Source organism: Oncorhynchus tshawytscha, linkage group LG02, assembly GCF_018296145.1.
Source record: "Oncorhynchus tshawytscha isolate Ot180627B linkage group LG02, Otsh_v2.0, whole genome shotgun sequence".
Classification (NCBI taxonomy): Eukaryota; Metazoa; Chordata; class Actinopteri; order Salmoniformes; family Salmonidae; genus Oncorhynchus; species Oncorhynchus tshawytscha.
This window is the reverse complement of record NC_056430.1, coordinates 66,608,058-66,624,911: the sequence shown is the minus strand read 5'-3', so window position 1 is coordinate 66,624,911 and position 16,854 is coordinate 66,608,058. Positions and strand designations below refer to the sequence as shown.

The 16,854-nt window shown below is 47.0% G+C and overlaps 1 protein-coding gene across 2 annotated transcripts in view; it reads left to right on the top strand.

Annotated features, from left to right (window-relative positions):
• The window catches only part of tnrc6c2 (trinucleotide repeat containing adaptor 6C2), a 74,637-nt gene that overhangs the window by 15,034 nt on the left and 42,749 nt on the right, over positions 1–16,854 (top strand). For both annotated transcript variants that reach the window (XM_042303280.1, XM_042303285.1), the window contains exons 2-4: positions 3,838–3,928; positions 5,946–5,967; positions 13,149–13,508. In XM_042303280.1, coding sequence (XP_042159214.1) covers positions 3,875–3,928; positions 5,946–5,967; positions 13,149–13,508 — 436 coding nt within the window. In that variant the 5' untranslated portion in view covers positions 3,838–3,874. The remainder of the gene's footprint in view (positions 1–3,837; positions 3,929–5,945; positions 5,968–13,148; positions 13,509–16,854) is intronic.

Genomic DNA, 16,854 nt, shown 5'->3' with positions numbered 1-16,854 from the left:
CTCGCCAGAGGTAGCCTGACTGCCATTAGGTACCGAGATGAGATCCTCAGACCCCTTGTGAGACCATATGCTGGTGCGGTTGGCCCTGGGTTCCTCCTAATGCAAGACAATGCTAGACCTCATGTGGCTGGAGTGTGTCAGCAGTTCCTGCAAGAGGAAGGCATTGATGCTATGGACTGGCCCGCCCTTTCGCCAGACCTGAATCCAATCTGTACAACCACCACCAACGCCACGTTGCACCACAGACTGTCCAGTGCTTTAGTCCAGGTCTGGGAGGAGATCCCTCAGGAGACCATCCGCCACATCAGGAGCATGCCCTGGCGTTGTAGGGAGGTCATACAGGCACGTGGAGGCCACACACACACTACTGAGCCTCATTTTGACTTGTTTTAAGGACATTACATCAAAGTTGGATCAGCCTGTAGTGTGGTTGTCCACTTTAATTTTGAGTGTGACTCCAAATCCAGATCTCCATGGGTTGATAAATTTGATTTCCATTGATAATTTGTGTGATTTTGTTGTCAGCACATTCAACTATGTAAAGAAAAAAGTATTTAATAAGAATATTTCATTCATTCAGTTCTAGGATGTGTTATTTTAGTGTTCCCTTAATTTTTTTGAGCGGTGTATAAAACAATGCAAGATTCAAGACTTCATGCTTTTCAGCTAAAATTATTATATAGAATTCTTGCCACCAACAAAATGTTGAATATTTGGGGCATAAAATCATTGAAGCGCTGCAGATTTTGTTGTGAGGATACAGAATCAATATACTTTTTTATTTAGGTTTTTCTCCCAGTTAGCATGGTTCTGGTCTCAGGTTCAGGAATGGCTGAAAATGCATAGCATTGATCTAAAATTGACCCTAGAAATAGTACTGTTAGGAGATCTTGAGTGACTGCGTCAGTCAATTTCTAATACTCTTAGTAAAAGTATTTATCTTCAACTCACAATTTGTGGATTCTATTCGATTAGATTGGAATTGTACGTTAAACATCACAGCATAGTTGAAAGATATGTGTTGTGTAGAAACCCGACGTGGAGATAGATGGGCTGAGGGTTGGGATGTGGAATTGGCGACGAGTGGAGTTGCTGTGTGGGGGAGAAAATGATGGTCAAAGATAAAAGTACAAATAAAACATAATAAAACGTATGTTTGAATGACACTGAGGGTTAGTGTTTTTACAACTAATGCTGGTTTACTTGAGGCTGATGCCGTGCAGGTGTTTGTACACATGCGGCTTCACTGCACGTATATTGTATGTTTCGGATATTCAATAAAAACTATTTAAAAAAAACAATTATAAAAAAAAAATGCCTTTCAGTTTGTCTGCTGCGGCGCAGAAATGGATATCTGTAACATAATATTTTGGGAATCGCCTACACACAGGTTAAATGTTTCGTTTAACCTTGTATTTTGACAGGAAGTCATGCTGAGACCAAGGTCTCTTTTACGGATGAGCCCTGTAATTACCCAAAATATAGGCTACACATCAATACACAGGTTTCGATTTCAATGCTGCTCCTATGGATGAGTGGGGCAGCACGGCAGTGAACAGTGGTTTGTTATGATCTTGGATACAGGAACACAGGTGGTTGTACTGTACAGCGTGGTGTGTTAGATCAAACTCTACTAGCCTGCTACCAAAATAGACCGTCTGTCGTCCTTCATACTTTTCCGTAACCGTGTATTTTCTAGGAAGTGAGGTCCCTAAGTAAATACGCGTGGTGTACTGTTATTGTCATAACCCTTCCCCCGCTTCTGTCTCTGTCATAAGCTGGCCCACCAGATGGGCTGTATGGGAGATCCCATGTTAACAACAGCCAGGACAGCGGTAGGCTAGTAGTCACTAAGCAGTAGATGGACTGAGTCAGAGGCTCTCTTTGGGAAAATTCCAGCATTTAAGGGGTTCCACCGGATATTTTTATATCCCGATCCAATGTCCCCTTCCCCCTCCTTCCACCCCTTTCTATTCTGAGGGTGATTTCAACATTCAGAACAGTGCCAGTGAGCCCCCCTGCCTTTTGGACAGGTGCCAAGGAATATCAGCAGGGAGGATGGTGGTGGGGAGAGATGCCAGTTAGACTGACCGGGCATTGTGATTGGTCGAGGGGGCGGGTGAAGGGGGAGTGGTAGCCTATGAGGTTGTTGGATTGTTAGTGCTGTGCAGGAGTGCTGGTCTGGTTAATAGGCAGGTCTGAGAGAGGAGACACTATTGAGCTCCTACTTATTACCAGGCAGAGATCAATCAGCCTTTCTGTCTGATTAGATACTAATGCACCACACACACAGTTCCCTCTATAATAAATAGGAGTCTGATAGTGCGTTGTACTGTCCTCCCTCAGTCATTACAGCTAGACAAGGCCTCTGTCAGTATTTGTTGCTGTTAAACAGCACACTAGCTGTACTGTAGATTGACAGTTAATGCCTGTCAATTTCTTTCTCTCTACCTCTTTCGCACTCTCTCCGTTCAATTTAAGGGGCTTTATTGACATGGGAAACACATAACATTGCCAAAGAAAGTGAAATAGATAAACAAAAGTGACATAAACAATAAAAAATGAACAGTATACATTATACTCAAAGTTCCAAAATAATGTCTTATATATACAGTATTGTAATGATGTTCACATAATTAAAGTACAAAAGGGAAAATAAATAAACATAAATATAGGTTGTATTTACAATGGTGTTTGTTCTTCACTGGTTTCCCTTAACTTGAGGCAACAGGTCTCTCTCTCTCCACTCGCTCTCTCCCTTCTCCCCTCTCCCGCTCACTTTCGCACTCCCTCAACATGGCTGTCCCTATGGACACTCCTCCCCACCATTTACTCACTCTCAGCCTGCCTCTGCCTGTCACTCTGATTGACAGTTCCATTCCCCTACCAACAGGCAACACACTGGGAGGCGGGCATGTCATTACTCTCCCTGTCATTATTATGATAATTCATCAATGTATTCATGTGCAGGCCCCTATGGACACTGTCTGAGGCTGGAGAAACTCCGGTAAGCTCCGGTGTGTGTGTCAGTCACTCAGGCACTGAGAAAAATGTGTGTTTATGGCCTTACTATTGCTGAGGACAGAGCACAATGGCCGATTTGTTTGTGTGGAGGGAGTTGAAGAGTACGTTGAGATCCCAGAGTTCCACGATAAACGGCTGGATTTGCGGTGACAGGAACAGCCAGTCAGTTGGAAGCTGTCTAGTATTGACCAGATAATAACCAGAATGTCCACTGATTGGCACTTAGCTGGCAACACTGACCAGATTGAAATGGCTGACTGGCACTAGTAGGCTTTAGACACACACACACATACATATGCACACACACACAGGCTCCCCCAGTCCCTCTCCTCATGCCTTTAATAGTTTCCAGGAACCGTCACCGAACTTCAGCCAAAACAAATAAAGGCTTAAATAAACCAATTTCTCTCGCAGGCTCTCCAGCTATCTGATCTCTCCTTTGGCTGCTTGGCTGGCCACTGGAGACAGACTTTGGGAAAGGCCTTGAGTTTGTTCTTTCTTTCTCAGTCTTTCCTTATTTTCTATCTCTTCCCCCATTTCTCCCTCGGTCAGTTTCCGGGTGTCCATCTGTTGCTCCCCCCCCCCCCAATCTCTCTCTGGCCATGAAGGAAATTGCATTTAAGAAGCAACTCAATGTGTTACTTCTGAAATGCTGAATGTGCTTGGCTTCTAAGTCATCTCTGGAAAAAGTCTGCTAGCTCTGACATTGACCTCTAAGCGGATGAAAGGGAAATTGCAGCCCTAGGTTACTGAACTTAAAGCCTGCTGCTCCTCTCTGCCCTGTTCTGAAAACCTCTCCCTTTCTGTTTGCAGCTGAGAGAAGCGAACAACACGAGAAGAGAACCATTTGATGGAAGAAAATAAAAAGCAAGAAAAGACCAAGAAGGAAGCTGCTCAGAAACAGGTGAGTTGTTACGTCTCTCTCCTCAAACGGAGTACCTCCTTCTGAAAAACCTCTCCATCAGGCTACACCTTCTCCCTTCTTCCCTCCGTCATTCACCTCTGTTCCCCAGGTAGGTGTGTTCAGTATAGTCTCCTTATGACTGAGTGTGGGAGTTCCTCCCTAGATTAACCTCATGGATTAGCCTAGAGCCAATAACCCTGCAGGCAGCACACTGCCAGGTGTATGGACCCTATTTAAAGACAGATTAGAGCTGGCACACTAGCTACACACACTGCTCTGTTGGAAACACTAGCCTGGCTCTGGTAACCAAGGAGATGTTGCTGTCGCACGCCATTCGCACAGTCATACAATTGTACACACAGGCATATAAAAACACAATGCTATGCGCAAACGCAAACTCGAGCCCGACAGTTAAATCAGTTGACAAATATTATCGGCCGATATTAGCCCTTTCACAGAAATATTTGTTTCGAGCTTTATTCCACAGATAAAGCGTGGATATTATATACATAGAATGAACAAATTCGCTTTCAATGTTTGCCCGAGGGGGGCGCTCTGTGAGCTGCTCCTTGAACATCCTTCAGGACGTGAGCGTGTGCATGGTGGTTTTTCACAGCCAGCGAAGGCTGAGGAAATAATCAAAAGTACCCGTTACCAAGCAAGGAGCCCCTGTCCTCATTGTATGCTCACTTAGCTAGCCAGCAAGGTAGTTAGCCTAGCTAGCTAGCAATCTGTGCTACCTATGTGCGACTGGACTGGCGCCAAAGTGAACACTGACTCATCCGTGATACATCCCTGAACGTGTGACTAAAACCAGTGCGGCAAACATTTTCCTGCGTGAATGTTTTCAGTCATCAGCGCATGCCATCTGCAGTTGAAATATGTTGCCAAATACATACATTTTGTATTGAATAACGGTATAATTTACATTATGGTTTCAGTAAGAAAACATTTTCGCAATGAACATCTAGCGCGGGCTTGTCATAACAAGCTCTTGTTGCGAGGTTGCCATAGTGGTTCTTTACTTGACTGTTTAAAGCACTGTAGTGAATCTACTCAATACATATGCTGACATCTAGTGGCGACATTAGGAACTCTTTCAGACATTCTTGTTTATTAGTGTGCTTGTCGTGCTTCACTTCTGCATTCTTATCCACTGCCATAGATGGACACAACTTAAAGATGTACCTAAGGTCAACTGAATAATTTTTTTATTTACTTTTGTATTCATAGAGGGTATAGTGGCTTTTTGGTGGTTGTCATGTAGGCCACAAATAAAATGTTCTTAAATAATGTTCATTTTAATATTTGGTTAAATCATCATTTAGACTCTGTTAATCCTTTTGGAGTGCAATTTGTGAAAAATATATTTTTCATTCTGCCTCCTAAAAGAAAAAAAACTTATTGGCACGTATGTCAGTGACCTTTGCCTCCCTAGTATCGGTATCGGACCCACAAATCCCATATTGATCGGACTGCTAACACACACATTTGCACTCAGACAGATTAGACAGACAGCCTGTAATTATCACTTCCACTAGCCAGCAGCCGTGCCAAGGCACTTTATAGCAGGCGTCTTCCCAGGTGGGGCTGTTTGGGCCTTGAAGACTGAGGCGTTTTACCTTGGGTGTCTAATCAGGCCCACACAGCCTACTGCCAGTTATGTCTCAATGTCCCACATCCCTACATTTTCAGCTAATTTCAATTGGCTTTTCATTTAAGATATTTGCCCATTCGTTGTATGAATATGCGATTGTGGGCTGCATCCAATTTGGCAGCCTGCAATGTGATGAAGTTCTACTGGGAATATCATTTCTCATGTTTACTTTGGTTATGAGTTTAACAGTTTCCTTCCCTGTTGTGTAAACGTACATACATTCCTTCCTGTAATGCACTAATGTTTTAGTTAATGACAAACTTTTATGACACACCATTTTGCTAGCTCCACATTAATCATTGAACAAAAACAACTTTACGTTTACAGCTGTTGACTTCTCTCTCCCTGTGTGTCTTCTAGGCTGCTGACACGAAAACCAAAGGTGAGTGGAATGACTAACTGCCACTCATAGCCGCACAGCTTTTTAAAAGTGCATGAAAATGATTGACACACACGGCCCTAATCGGCTCTGATTTTTAAGGGAGTTCATATGAGCCACAAAGGCGTATACATACAGATAAGGGCTGTGTAGGAGCAGGCCCAGCATCGTCTAACATACAGATACACAATGACTTCTCCTCTGAGCTCAGCAGTGCTGGCTAATGATTTGTGGAGAAGGCGCCCAGATGGGAGCTCCTAACGGGGGGAGGGGGTTTGGGAGGGTAAGGTGTTCAGTCAGTTCCAGGGGTGACATTATTTAAGGGGCATCTTGCCTTCTACGGTGACTTGTTCCGCTCTCTCCCAGCAGCATGTGTGCTCACATCGGTAGTACGTATGCTATTTCTGCGTGTGTTTCCATTCAGCACATTTTTAATTTAACCTTTATTTAACTAGGCAAGTCGGTTAAGAGCAAATTCTTATTTACAATGACCACTGCGCCGCTCGGTCCCCCACGTCAAACGTTTCCTATTGTATTTAGCCAACAAATGAGTCTAGTGTGTGTGAAGAATGTGTGTCATTGCGTGTGAATAAGCCAGGGGGTCGTTGTTAATGCGTGTAGGTGTTAAACCCCTGCAGGCAGGCATTAGACAGATGGGGCCAGGGCTTTGGTCCACTCTAAAGCCCATTAGAGCATCTGTTCAGTTTGCGCTGGTCAGCACCTCGCCCTCTAAAAGGTGTGTGTGTCCTGTTTGTGTTACCGGGGATTGGCCCCAACACACCCCAACAGCTAACCGCCCTCGCCAATAGGCATTGGGGTTTGGCCCGACGTCCGTTTGCGTTGTGTAGAGGTCAATGGCACTTTCTTGACCTCGTTAAGGTCTGTCTAATTATCTCTGGGGGAGACTCTGTGCTCCGTCTGTTGGTGAGTCACCAAGCGAGAAGGAACCATTTTAAGCCGAGGGGTGACTTAGGGTGTCCAACAGCAGACTGAGAAGGTAATACCAGCAGACTGAGAATCCGTAATACCCGGGTATGCCTGACGCATTCTCTACCCAGCCCTGGTGTAATCAGAAAAACAGCGCCTGCCTTTATAATGTATTCAAGAACAAACTTAATGCGTGTCAATCTTTTACCTACGTTTCCCCTTATTAAGGCTTCAGTTCGGCTGGCTGCTAGCCGATGTCGGCTAGGCGACCCGAACGAGTGTACTTGCATACTCCCTTAAAAGTCCTTTGATGAAAAGGGGGGGGGGGGAAAGCAACAATAGTGCGGTTTGTCCATTTGAGACGCCGTAGCCAGTTTACACCATCTTAAAATAGTCAGAATTAATTTAAGAGCTCTTAGTTGTGCAATTTTACATCTAAGTAAGATGTTTTGTGTAGTATTTCTCAATGAGAAATGCATGAAAAGGAGTTGTCTCTTGTTGAATGACAAGTCTTTATTGAAGAATCACTGTTGACCAATCACAGACGAAAGGGCGTAGACTTCGGCTACTGACTAGAGAGAGAATTCTGTGCCCGAACAGCCCCATAAAACTGTACCAAATGAACAAAAACGTCACAATGCCGTCATTATATGCACTTACTCTACCGAACTGTTTTCGGTAGAAAAACTGGGAAGCATGCCACCTTTACCCCATGCTGTTTTCTCCCCTTCCCAGGAGACCGCCCTGCTACCATGGCAACCCAACAATTTGCCACGGCGACTGACATATTTACAAGGTGTCACTGCGGTGACAGGAGAACTGCATTATTTCCACCCGGGAAACCGGACGACATCACATCGTAATATGCATATTGGATTAATTTGCAATTTCACATTCAATTAATTGTCAACACTTTTTAGTCGGATTTCTTAAATCGCAATCTAATTGGGGGATAATTGACTTTGGGGGGGCACCGTCGCCTTTCTGTGTCTAACTGCAACATTAATAAATACTCTGTAAATGAATAGTGAGTGAATGGATCCTGGTTTATGGATGCGAAGGATAATTGTTTTGTCTCTTTGCTTGCATGTCAAGTAGAGGGGGTTGATTTAGGAGTAGAGAGGGGGATGAAGTGGAAGGGAGGGGACAGAGAAGTGGGGGATATTTTCTGCTTGTATTCATGTTGGATTATCACTCACACGCTGCAGACAGAGGCAATTCAATATACCCTCCGTTACATCACAGCTGAGAGGGCTCATGTCACATTTAGAGGCAGATTAATAGAAAAGCGTATGTGCTGATATTAATGGCATTTAAAGATTAGGCTTTGCATGGGGGAGAGGGTATGTGTTGCTGAGCAGGACTGCCTGGTGTGTCTGGAAGAGGCAGCCCTCCTGTCTTCTGCTTCAGGTCACATTCTGCCTTTTCATGTCCAAACCACCAACACCACTCTGCCATTTTTGTGTGTTGACGAGGATATGCTGACAAATCATATCTACGTGGGAAGCATTGGCTCAGTGGTATACACATGACTCCTAAGGCACGTGGATTGAAGCTGTCCTTGTGCACAGATCTAGGATCACCTTCTCACCATAGCGTGTAGAGAACACACCTGACCTTAGATCAGTCTTTGGGCAACAATCTCCTTTGGATACACTGTATGGATAAGGGAGGACTGACTGAATCGTATCTAAGTGTGGGACTTTGGCTTAGTGTTATCTACCCATAGTTAACTGCAGTGAATTCTAACAAGCTGTCTCTATGAATCGTATCTATGGATCAACCAGACTCCTAAAGCATGTAGAAAGTGTGGCGAGAATGAGTCAACACTGCTGAGATGAGCCCTCTGCTCATTAGTGTGTGTGTCGGGGCTCAGGGCGGGGTGGTGGGTCACAGGAGGCCCGCAGAGCAGAGGTGCATTAGGCATCTCCATGGTGACGGGCGGCGGCCTAGTACCCAGGGAAGGGTGAGGGGTGGAAAGCTGTGCCTTTTAGTGTCTCAGTGTGTGTGGGGGTCTCTGACCTGCTACACGATTTACTACTGACAGATGGAACCTCAGACACCCCCCCCCCCATGGCACACACTCTCACAAGAGACTGTCTGGGTGTATCTTAACAAGCAACCATCAACACTCAAAGCTACTGATCCTGCTGTACCGCTAAAGTCTATAGCCCCTCTTAACCTTTAGTACTGTCAGTCCTCTCAACTACCCTGTGTCCACTTAAACAAGGCCACTAAACACACATACACCTCATCGGTCAGATGGTTTAGTTAAGTCCCTACATCACTATTTTCCAATGCTTGGATATGAAAAAGTATGGCTTTTCATGAAGTCACATTAACATTTGATTTCCAATGAGAGTCATGTATATAACTCCATACAGGATGCAGATAAACCTCTTCTGTAGTTCACTTATGTGTTCTACACACAGCCCTCCCCACTATAAACACGGTCACATATTAAAATGCGTCCTCATCACACAATAGCAGCACGTAGCTAACCTCTGACATGGACGATTCCCAGAACCCTTCAAAGCCAGGCACACTCCATAACCGAGCCAATGGCTCCTTATGCACCAGGGCCTGCCCTCTTGACCATCATCCTTTTCACTCAAGCTTTTTCATCTCTTTCGGCTTAGTTAACCATTGAGTGGGGGACAGGAGGCCAAAATTACAAGTTTGGTTAGGAGTGCTTCTCCTCCCTTGAGGGTTTAATGGAATTTACAGTGTGTCTCGTTATAATGGTTTATTTAATTGACTCTCCTTTGAACATCAAATAGTGTTTTTAAGGCTTTAGCGACCTGAAAAGGTCTAGTATTGCAGTTTGTTTGCGCTCCTTCTCTTTCATTCTCTCTCGTTCTCACACTCTAATTTGCGCGCGCTCTCTAATTCTCTATACCATTCTCGATTCATTCCATCTTTCATTCTCTCTCTTTACTTTGCCTCTTGCTCTGGGTGTTCCTACGATCTCTCAATCTCCCCTCTAAGTCTTTGGGTGTAGGACAATGTCACACGTATCACCTGCTATCTCTCCCATCAGACATACAGGGGAATCTCCCATATATATAGAAGAGAAAAAATCTCTCACACAAGTGATGGCGCTAGAGAACTTGACTAGACAGCATTTTGATATCGCTTTCTCTCATCCTGGTGAAGGGATTTTGTTTCGCCTCAGAAAATCTCCCGCGAAGCGCTTTAGCGTACGTTATGGATTAAAAAACCAACTCTTTCCCCCCAAAATAAAAGGAGTAATGTTTTGCTAGATCTCTTTTTATTTAGAGCCGAGAGACGTCGTATCGTAGCCGCCATTTATGCTCACACACATGCTTGTGTGCACACACACACACAGCTACTCTCTCCTGAGTAAACTCTTTTTCACTGAGTTATTAAATGCAGATTATTCCAAAGATGGATACACAATACCCAGCTGGCTGGAATAACAACCGTAATTTCCCATCATAGACCAGATAAACTGTGATCATTTACACGCACAACATAGTGCTTTAATAGCTTTTTTATTGTGTTGTAAAAGCACCAGTGTTGTCCTAAACAGAGGCTACTGGAGAATAGAGTGGAAACGCACACACCCAACCAACCCCCCCCTCAGATATACTCGCATAATGTGGGATATCCACACTCACAATGTACACCCGCACACCCTCCCACCACGTCATAGAAGCTGTGATTCATAGGGTGTGTGTGTGTGTGTGTGTGTGTGTGTGAGGCTGCCGGCCCAGTAACAGCCCAGCAGTCCATCTGCTTCCTCTAATGGATTCAGAGCAGCAGTGAACAATGAGAGAGACCGAATTGGATGAACGAGGGGGAGGGAGCACTAGAGAATAAAAGGGAGGGAGGGCGAGGGACAGGTTGAAGGGAGAGAATGAAATGGCTGAGCGGAGGGTGAAACGAAACAGGAGAGGGTGGACATTGTAAAAGGCAAGCGCGAGGAAGGAGAGAGAGAGGAGCAGGACGAAGGAGAGTGAGAGAGCCGAGGGGGGTGCGTGGTGAGGACACAGCACCCTGCCTACTGATTGGCTGTGACTGCGTCAGGCGGGCTGAGGCTGAATTTAATCAGATATGTGCGTCACCAGCTGCCTGCTGCAGCGCCCAACCAGCTCGCTAGCTCCTGCTGCTGGAGGGGCCAGCTCTGCCCAGAGATGGAGGTAGATCAGCAGGCAGTATGCAGTTTATGAGCGAGAGAACCTCGTTGTGTATGCGCATATTTGAAAGTATATTGAGTGTGTGTGTCAGAGGCACAGGGGTGCACAGCTCATGTGCAGAGGGTGCTCTGTTTATAGAAACGGTGTTGGCAGTGGGACAGGCCTTTGGCAGGCAGAGGGAATACGTGGGCCTGCCTGCAGTGTTTGCTTTAACCCCCGCTGTTGCAGCACAGGACAGCTAGTCAGCCACATCAGGCCTCTACTGTTCATGTGTGGGATTCTACACAGTCACACCCTGTTAGATTCTCGCTCTATTTTCTCTGGAGCCACAACTTGGAAAACCATGAAAAAATGACAAAAGCTGCAGTTGTCCTAATTGGTCAGACTGATATGACCTCGAATGTCATTGTGTGCATTTGTATGTTCCCATGTGTGTCGTGACAGAGTCCTCACAGTGGCTCCTGTGTTCCCAGAAGAGTGAGAGATCTGTTGCCTGGTTGCTAATCTGCATCTCTCCTGTGCCAATCCCTTCGCTCTCTCCCGTCCCCCCTCTCTCTCTCTCCTTTCTCCCCCCTGAGGCATACCTGCCAGCCTGTTGTTTTTAAAACCAGCCTATGCATTCTCCTCTGTAGCCACCTAGGGAGTATAGAACCACAACAAACCGTATTCACATTCACCAAACTGATGTAGCAGCTCATGAAGGTCATAAAGTATTGAGAGACAATATGGCTGCCATGCTTTTCTAGTCAGCATGGACAGTGAGCACACATACCATGTCAGATATGCAGGGTGTTAACCTCTTTCCAATGCAGTTGCGTAATGCGCACCCACACACTTGTGCTACATAAGCCTTGGTGCAGACACACACACTTCCGTAAGCCTCTGTGCCGTTTCCCCTCCAGCCCTCGCAGGCAGCTCTTAGCCTGTCCAGCCTCAGCCTCCTGCTCACCCAGAGGGCTCAGCTAAGCTCCTTTAGACACAGTAGGCAGACACAGTAGGCAGACACAGTAGGCAGACACAGTAGGCAGACACAGTAGGCAGACACAGTAGGCAGACACAGTAGGCAGACACAGTAGGCAGACACAGTAGGCAGACACAGTAGGCAGACACAGTAGGCAGACACAGTAGGCAGACACAGTAGGCAGACACAGTAGGCAGACACAGTAGGCAGACACAGTAGGCAGACACAGTAGGCAGACACAGTAGGCAGACACAGTAGGCAGACACAGTAGGCAGACACAGTAGGCAGACACAGTAGGCAGACACAGTAGGCAGACACAGTAGGCAGACACAGTAGGCAGACACAGTAGGCAGACACAGTAGGCAGACACAGTAGGCTGACACAGTAGGCTGACACAGTAGGCTGACACAGTAGGCTGACACAGTAGGCTGACACAGTAGGCTGACACAGTAGGCTGACACAGTAGGCTGACACAGTAGGCTGACACAGTAGGCTGACACAGTAGGCTGACACAGTAGGCTGACACAGTAGGTCCTGCTAGTACCGACTGCTAATACCACTCAGTCTGGTCAAGGCTTGATTAGAGGGCTGTTATCTCTGGCGAACTAATAGACAGAAGAATGCACAGGGTCAGGCAGAGGTGAGTGTGTGTGTGTGTGTGTGTGTGTGTGTGTGTGTGTAAGAACCTGCCCTTTCATGTTGTCTGGGCTGTCTGTCGGTGGTGTTCATGCACAGGTCGGCTCATAAGGAATGTTATTACTAACCATGTTTCGCTTGATTTCTCCTTAGAAAATAAGGGCTATGTTTTCAATCCATGTTATACGGGTGTCAGATATTTGGGGTATAACGTTTTTTAGAATAAAACCTTGCCTGGTTGCTCTAGGGTTAGAGGTCATTTGATGTTTCAACCTATGAACATCAGTTCAAATCAACCTATGAACATCAGTTCAAATGATCAGTGTGTTCATGTCATACTCAATCAGGGAAATGATAACACATTCAGGGGTGCACAGCTCATGTGCTCTGGGTGCTACAACCAACAATGTTGTCTTGCAAAGTACAGTGGATTAGTGATGTGTGCTGTGCAGAATTAGCTAATACCTTGCTTCCTGTGTTGTGTTTGTGTCCTCCTCCAGTGCCAGAGCCAGCTAAGCCCAGCCCCGGTCCCCTCCACCACCCCACCACCAGTGTGACCCTGCCCCAGGCCTCACATCCCCCCTCCTCCTCCTCTTCAGTCAGAACCAATGGGAAGCGCGCCCCCCCTAGCACCCAGCAAACACCACAGCAGCTGACCCCTCCGCCGTCGTCCTCAGGCCCCCGCTACCCGCCCCGTGAGGTTCCCCCGCGTTTCCGCCAGCAGGAGCACAAGCAGCTACTGAAGAGGGGCCAGCCACTGCCAGCCGGAGCCCTGAGTAGCCTCACCGTGACCCCTGCCTCTGACCCGCTCATCTCCGGTGCCCCCCCTTCTTCCTCCTCCGCAGGCAAGCGCCACACAGGTCAGTTCCCTGCTTATTGCGTCTTACCCTTGGCTAGATCTGTTTCCTCAGTAGGAATGTGGCCCGTTTCTGTGTAACTTGATAGAGAAGCTGATGTTACTAAATTGGTCCCATGAAATGAAGTGTCGCAGGTCATCATGGTAGATGGATGAGGCTGTTCAACACAGGGCTCTACGCTGACCTTTACAAGGCACACGTGTGCGCTTAACTTGAAAAATTGTAGGAGCACACAAATATATTTAGGAGCGCAGTGAATAGTATTTAAGATATTAAAACTATAATCCCCAAAATCCCTAGGTGTGCTAGAATTCAAATTCCAGGTCGACAGCAAAATATTTAAGGCACATATGCGAGTAAAATGGTCTCTGTGTTAGTGCCCTGCAACAGGTTGAGGAATGGGGCGAATCGCAAATTCGTATGATGGGTCCATATGTGGGTCAGTCCGAAACCTTGGTGTTACTCGGGGCAGGTGATATTACCCCTGTTCTCGCTCTGTACTAATCCACTGACATTAGGGAATTGATGATGGTGTGTTACTCTGAGATTCTCCTCCACTCTGACCCATTGGTTCACCTGTGTTTCTACAGGGGCTCTGTGCACTGCAGATAGGCTTTAACTTGACGCTGTAGAAATATGGCCGTGATGGTGTTTAGCCGCTGAGTGTAGATGCTGTGGAGACTGGAGAGCACTCAGGACCTGTACCGCCCGCGGTCACCTTTTTTTAATGAACTCACCAGTGACCGGATCTGTGGACCGCGTAGAGAAACATGTCAGGCCAAGAGACCCACTCTGCCAGTGGGCTTTAATTTAGAGCGAAAGAGAGAGGTGAAGTGGACAAACAATATGAGCCTTGAGTAAATGTCTCTCCTCCAGTGAGGGAGTGGGAGGCGTGCGGTCTCTGCAAGCTGTCTGGTGAACCACTGTTAGCCTACCGTCTTTCCTTTTTAAGCCTCAACCCTGCAGCTTTTCTCTGACCACCGGTCTTCACATCCCAATGGAAGGTATTTCAACCAACACCTCTAGTATATGTTGTCTTTAAACTCAGAACATGCACAGATGAGCACACCGTGAATTGTTGTACGACACTTTGAGGACGAGGCGGTGTCTGTTCACATACTTTTTTATTTTACTCCAATTTCTCTCCTCGGTGGTGCTGTCTTCCATTACTGTCTGACATGTTTACTCTGAGGGGGCTGCCTGCAGCTTCACTGTAAACAGAATTTCTCTGCAGAACCCTGGGCAGCACAGGGCATTACAGACACATGTCGCCACACACACACACACACACAGTGTGTGTATATGCACTCAAGCACACACACGGATGGTCTGATATCCAATGTTTTTTTTAACTGACTGGCTGGACAACTCTCCCAGGGGCCCTCTGCACAACACGGCCCCAGGCAGGAGAGGCCCAAGCTGGGGAAGGCTTTAAGTCCCTGGGGTTTCTGATCAACTGTTCTTCCCTCTGGCTGTCTGCCTTGTCATACCATGAATAGCTTATTTCTTTACTGCTGTACTCCACTGCCAATTATGGAAAGAGATACAGCATTAGTCTTGGCACTGAGGAACACAGGTTTTTGTACGGATGCAGTGTTGGAAAGTATGCATTTGATTTGGTGTCTAGCTGTGTTCTCTGAATTTTAGGAGGAAAACGTCATTTTTCCTGCCAGCATGGTACAAAATTCATGCAAACATGGGCCAATCTAATTTGTCCCCAGGCTGAATGTGAGAGACTGTATGTAGATGAGCTCTGTCTTTGGGGTCAGCTTCCCTTTGACCTCCCTGCTGGTGTAGCCACCCTTGTTTCAGAGGGGACACAGGCGCTTCCCGCCCCAGAGGCCTGCTGTGGCTGTACTACAGGAGTCAGTCACTGCCTTGATCTAGTTACATCCTCTCTCATCTGTCTGCCCACAGGCTCAGCTGGCTATAATCACAATCAACCAATCAAACAATTCAATAATGAATATTTTTTGTCTGACCAAATGGACACAAACACATACGTCGTAGGCCTATTTCTATTTCCATTGTGGTCCTCTTTAGACACAACCCAACCTCCACACCACAATGTCTTGAGACACAATCTCAACCCCCCACTCTCTCCAATACAACAGCTGATGGCATTACAACTCAGTGAGTGCTGCAGCCTAGCCTGTCTGGCCTTTCTCTAGTAGCATAGCAGGTGCTACAGTGGGGGTCTGAGATGCAAGCCGTGCTGTGGGAAAAGCACTCAGTGGTCTACAACAGCTGGTTCATTCATGGCTCTCTGTCTCCTAAGCCCCCGGGTGACATAGCATGTGGCCAGAAGGCATACTGTTAGCTAGATGTTGTTAACACGCATTGGCCCTGCCGCCTTTCTCATTTGGCCCCTTGGCTTTGTCTTCAAACGCCTGGATGAGGTGGCATATTTGTTCTTTTGATTCCAGTTCCAGACGCTATTGTTTTGTCTGCGGATAAAGACCAATCCGTAACAAGTCCCATTGATGACTGTTCAGCCAGGTATTCCCATCAGTGATCAATGCCTGATGTGGTTTAGCTGTAAGGCGATTCCTTTGATCATTGTTGTCAGGGCCACGTAAGTGAACAATGTTCAGAGGTATATGCATGACAATGACTGCACTAGTCAATGGAGTTGGCTGAAGCACATGCTGTTCTCGAGCCAAACGAGGCTAGAGAGAATGCTAGCCCTCTCGCTCGCTCGCTCTCCCCTCTCTCTCGCTCGCTCTCTCTCTCTCGCTCGCTCTCCCCTCTCTCTCTCTCGCTCGCTCTCCCCTCTCTCTCTCTCGCTCGCTCTCCCCTCTCTCTCTCTCGCTCGCTCTCCCCTCTCTCTCTCTCGCTCTCCCTCTCTCTCTCTCCTCTCTCCCCTCTCTCTCTCGCTCGCTCTCCCTCTCTCTCTCTCTCTCGCTCCCCTCTCTCTCTCTCTCGCTCGCTCTCCCCCTCTCTCTCTCTCGCTCGCTCTCCCTCTCTCTCTCTCTCGCTCGCTCTCCCCTCTCTCTCTCTCTCGCTCGCTCTCCCCTCTCTCTCTCTCTCGCTCGCTCTCCCCTCTCTCTCTCTCTCGCTCGCTCTCCCCTCTCTCTCTCTCTCGCTCGCTCTCCCCTCTCTCTCTCTCTCGCTCGCTCTCCCCTCTCTCTCTCTCTCGCTCGCTCTCCCCTCTCTCTCTCTCTCGCTCGCTCTCCCCTCTCTCTCTCTCTCGCTCGCTCTCCCCTCCAGCCCCTAGTGGCCTCATTAGCCCAGACTCTGCCAGGGAACCAAGAGGAAACTACCTCTCCTCTCCGGTTTTAAATCCTCCTGTGCCCACTCTCACTCCTTTTCTCTGTCTCTCCATTTCTGGAAAACTAACCAGAATCTT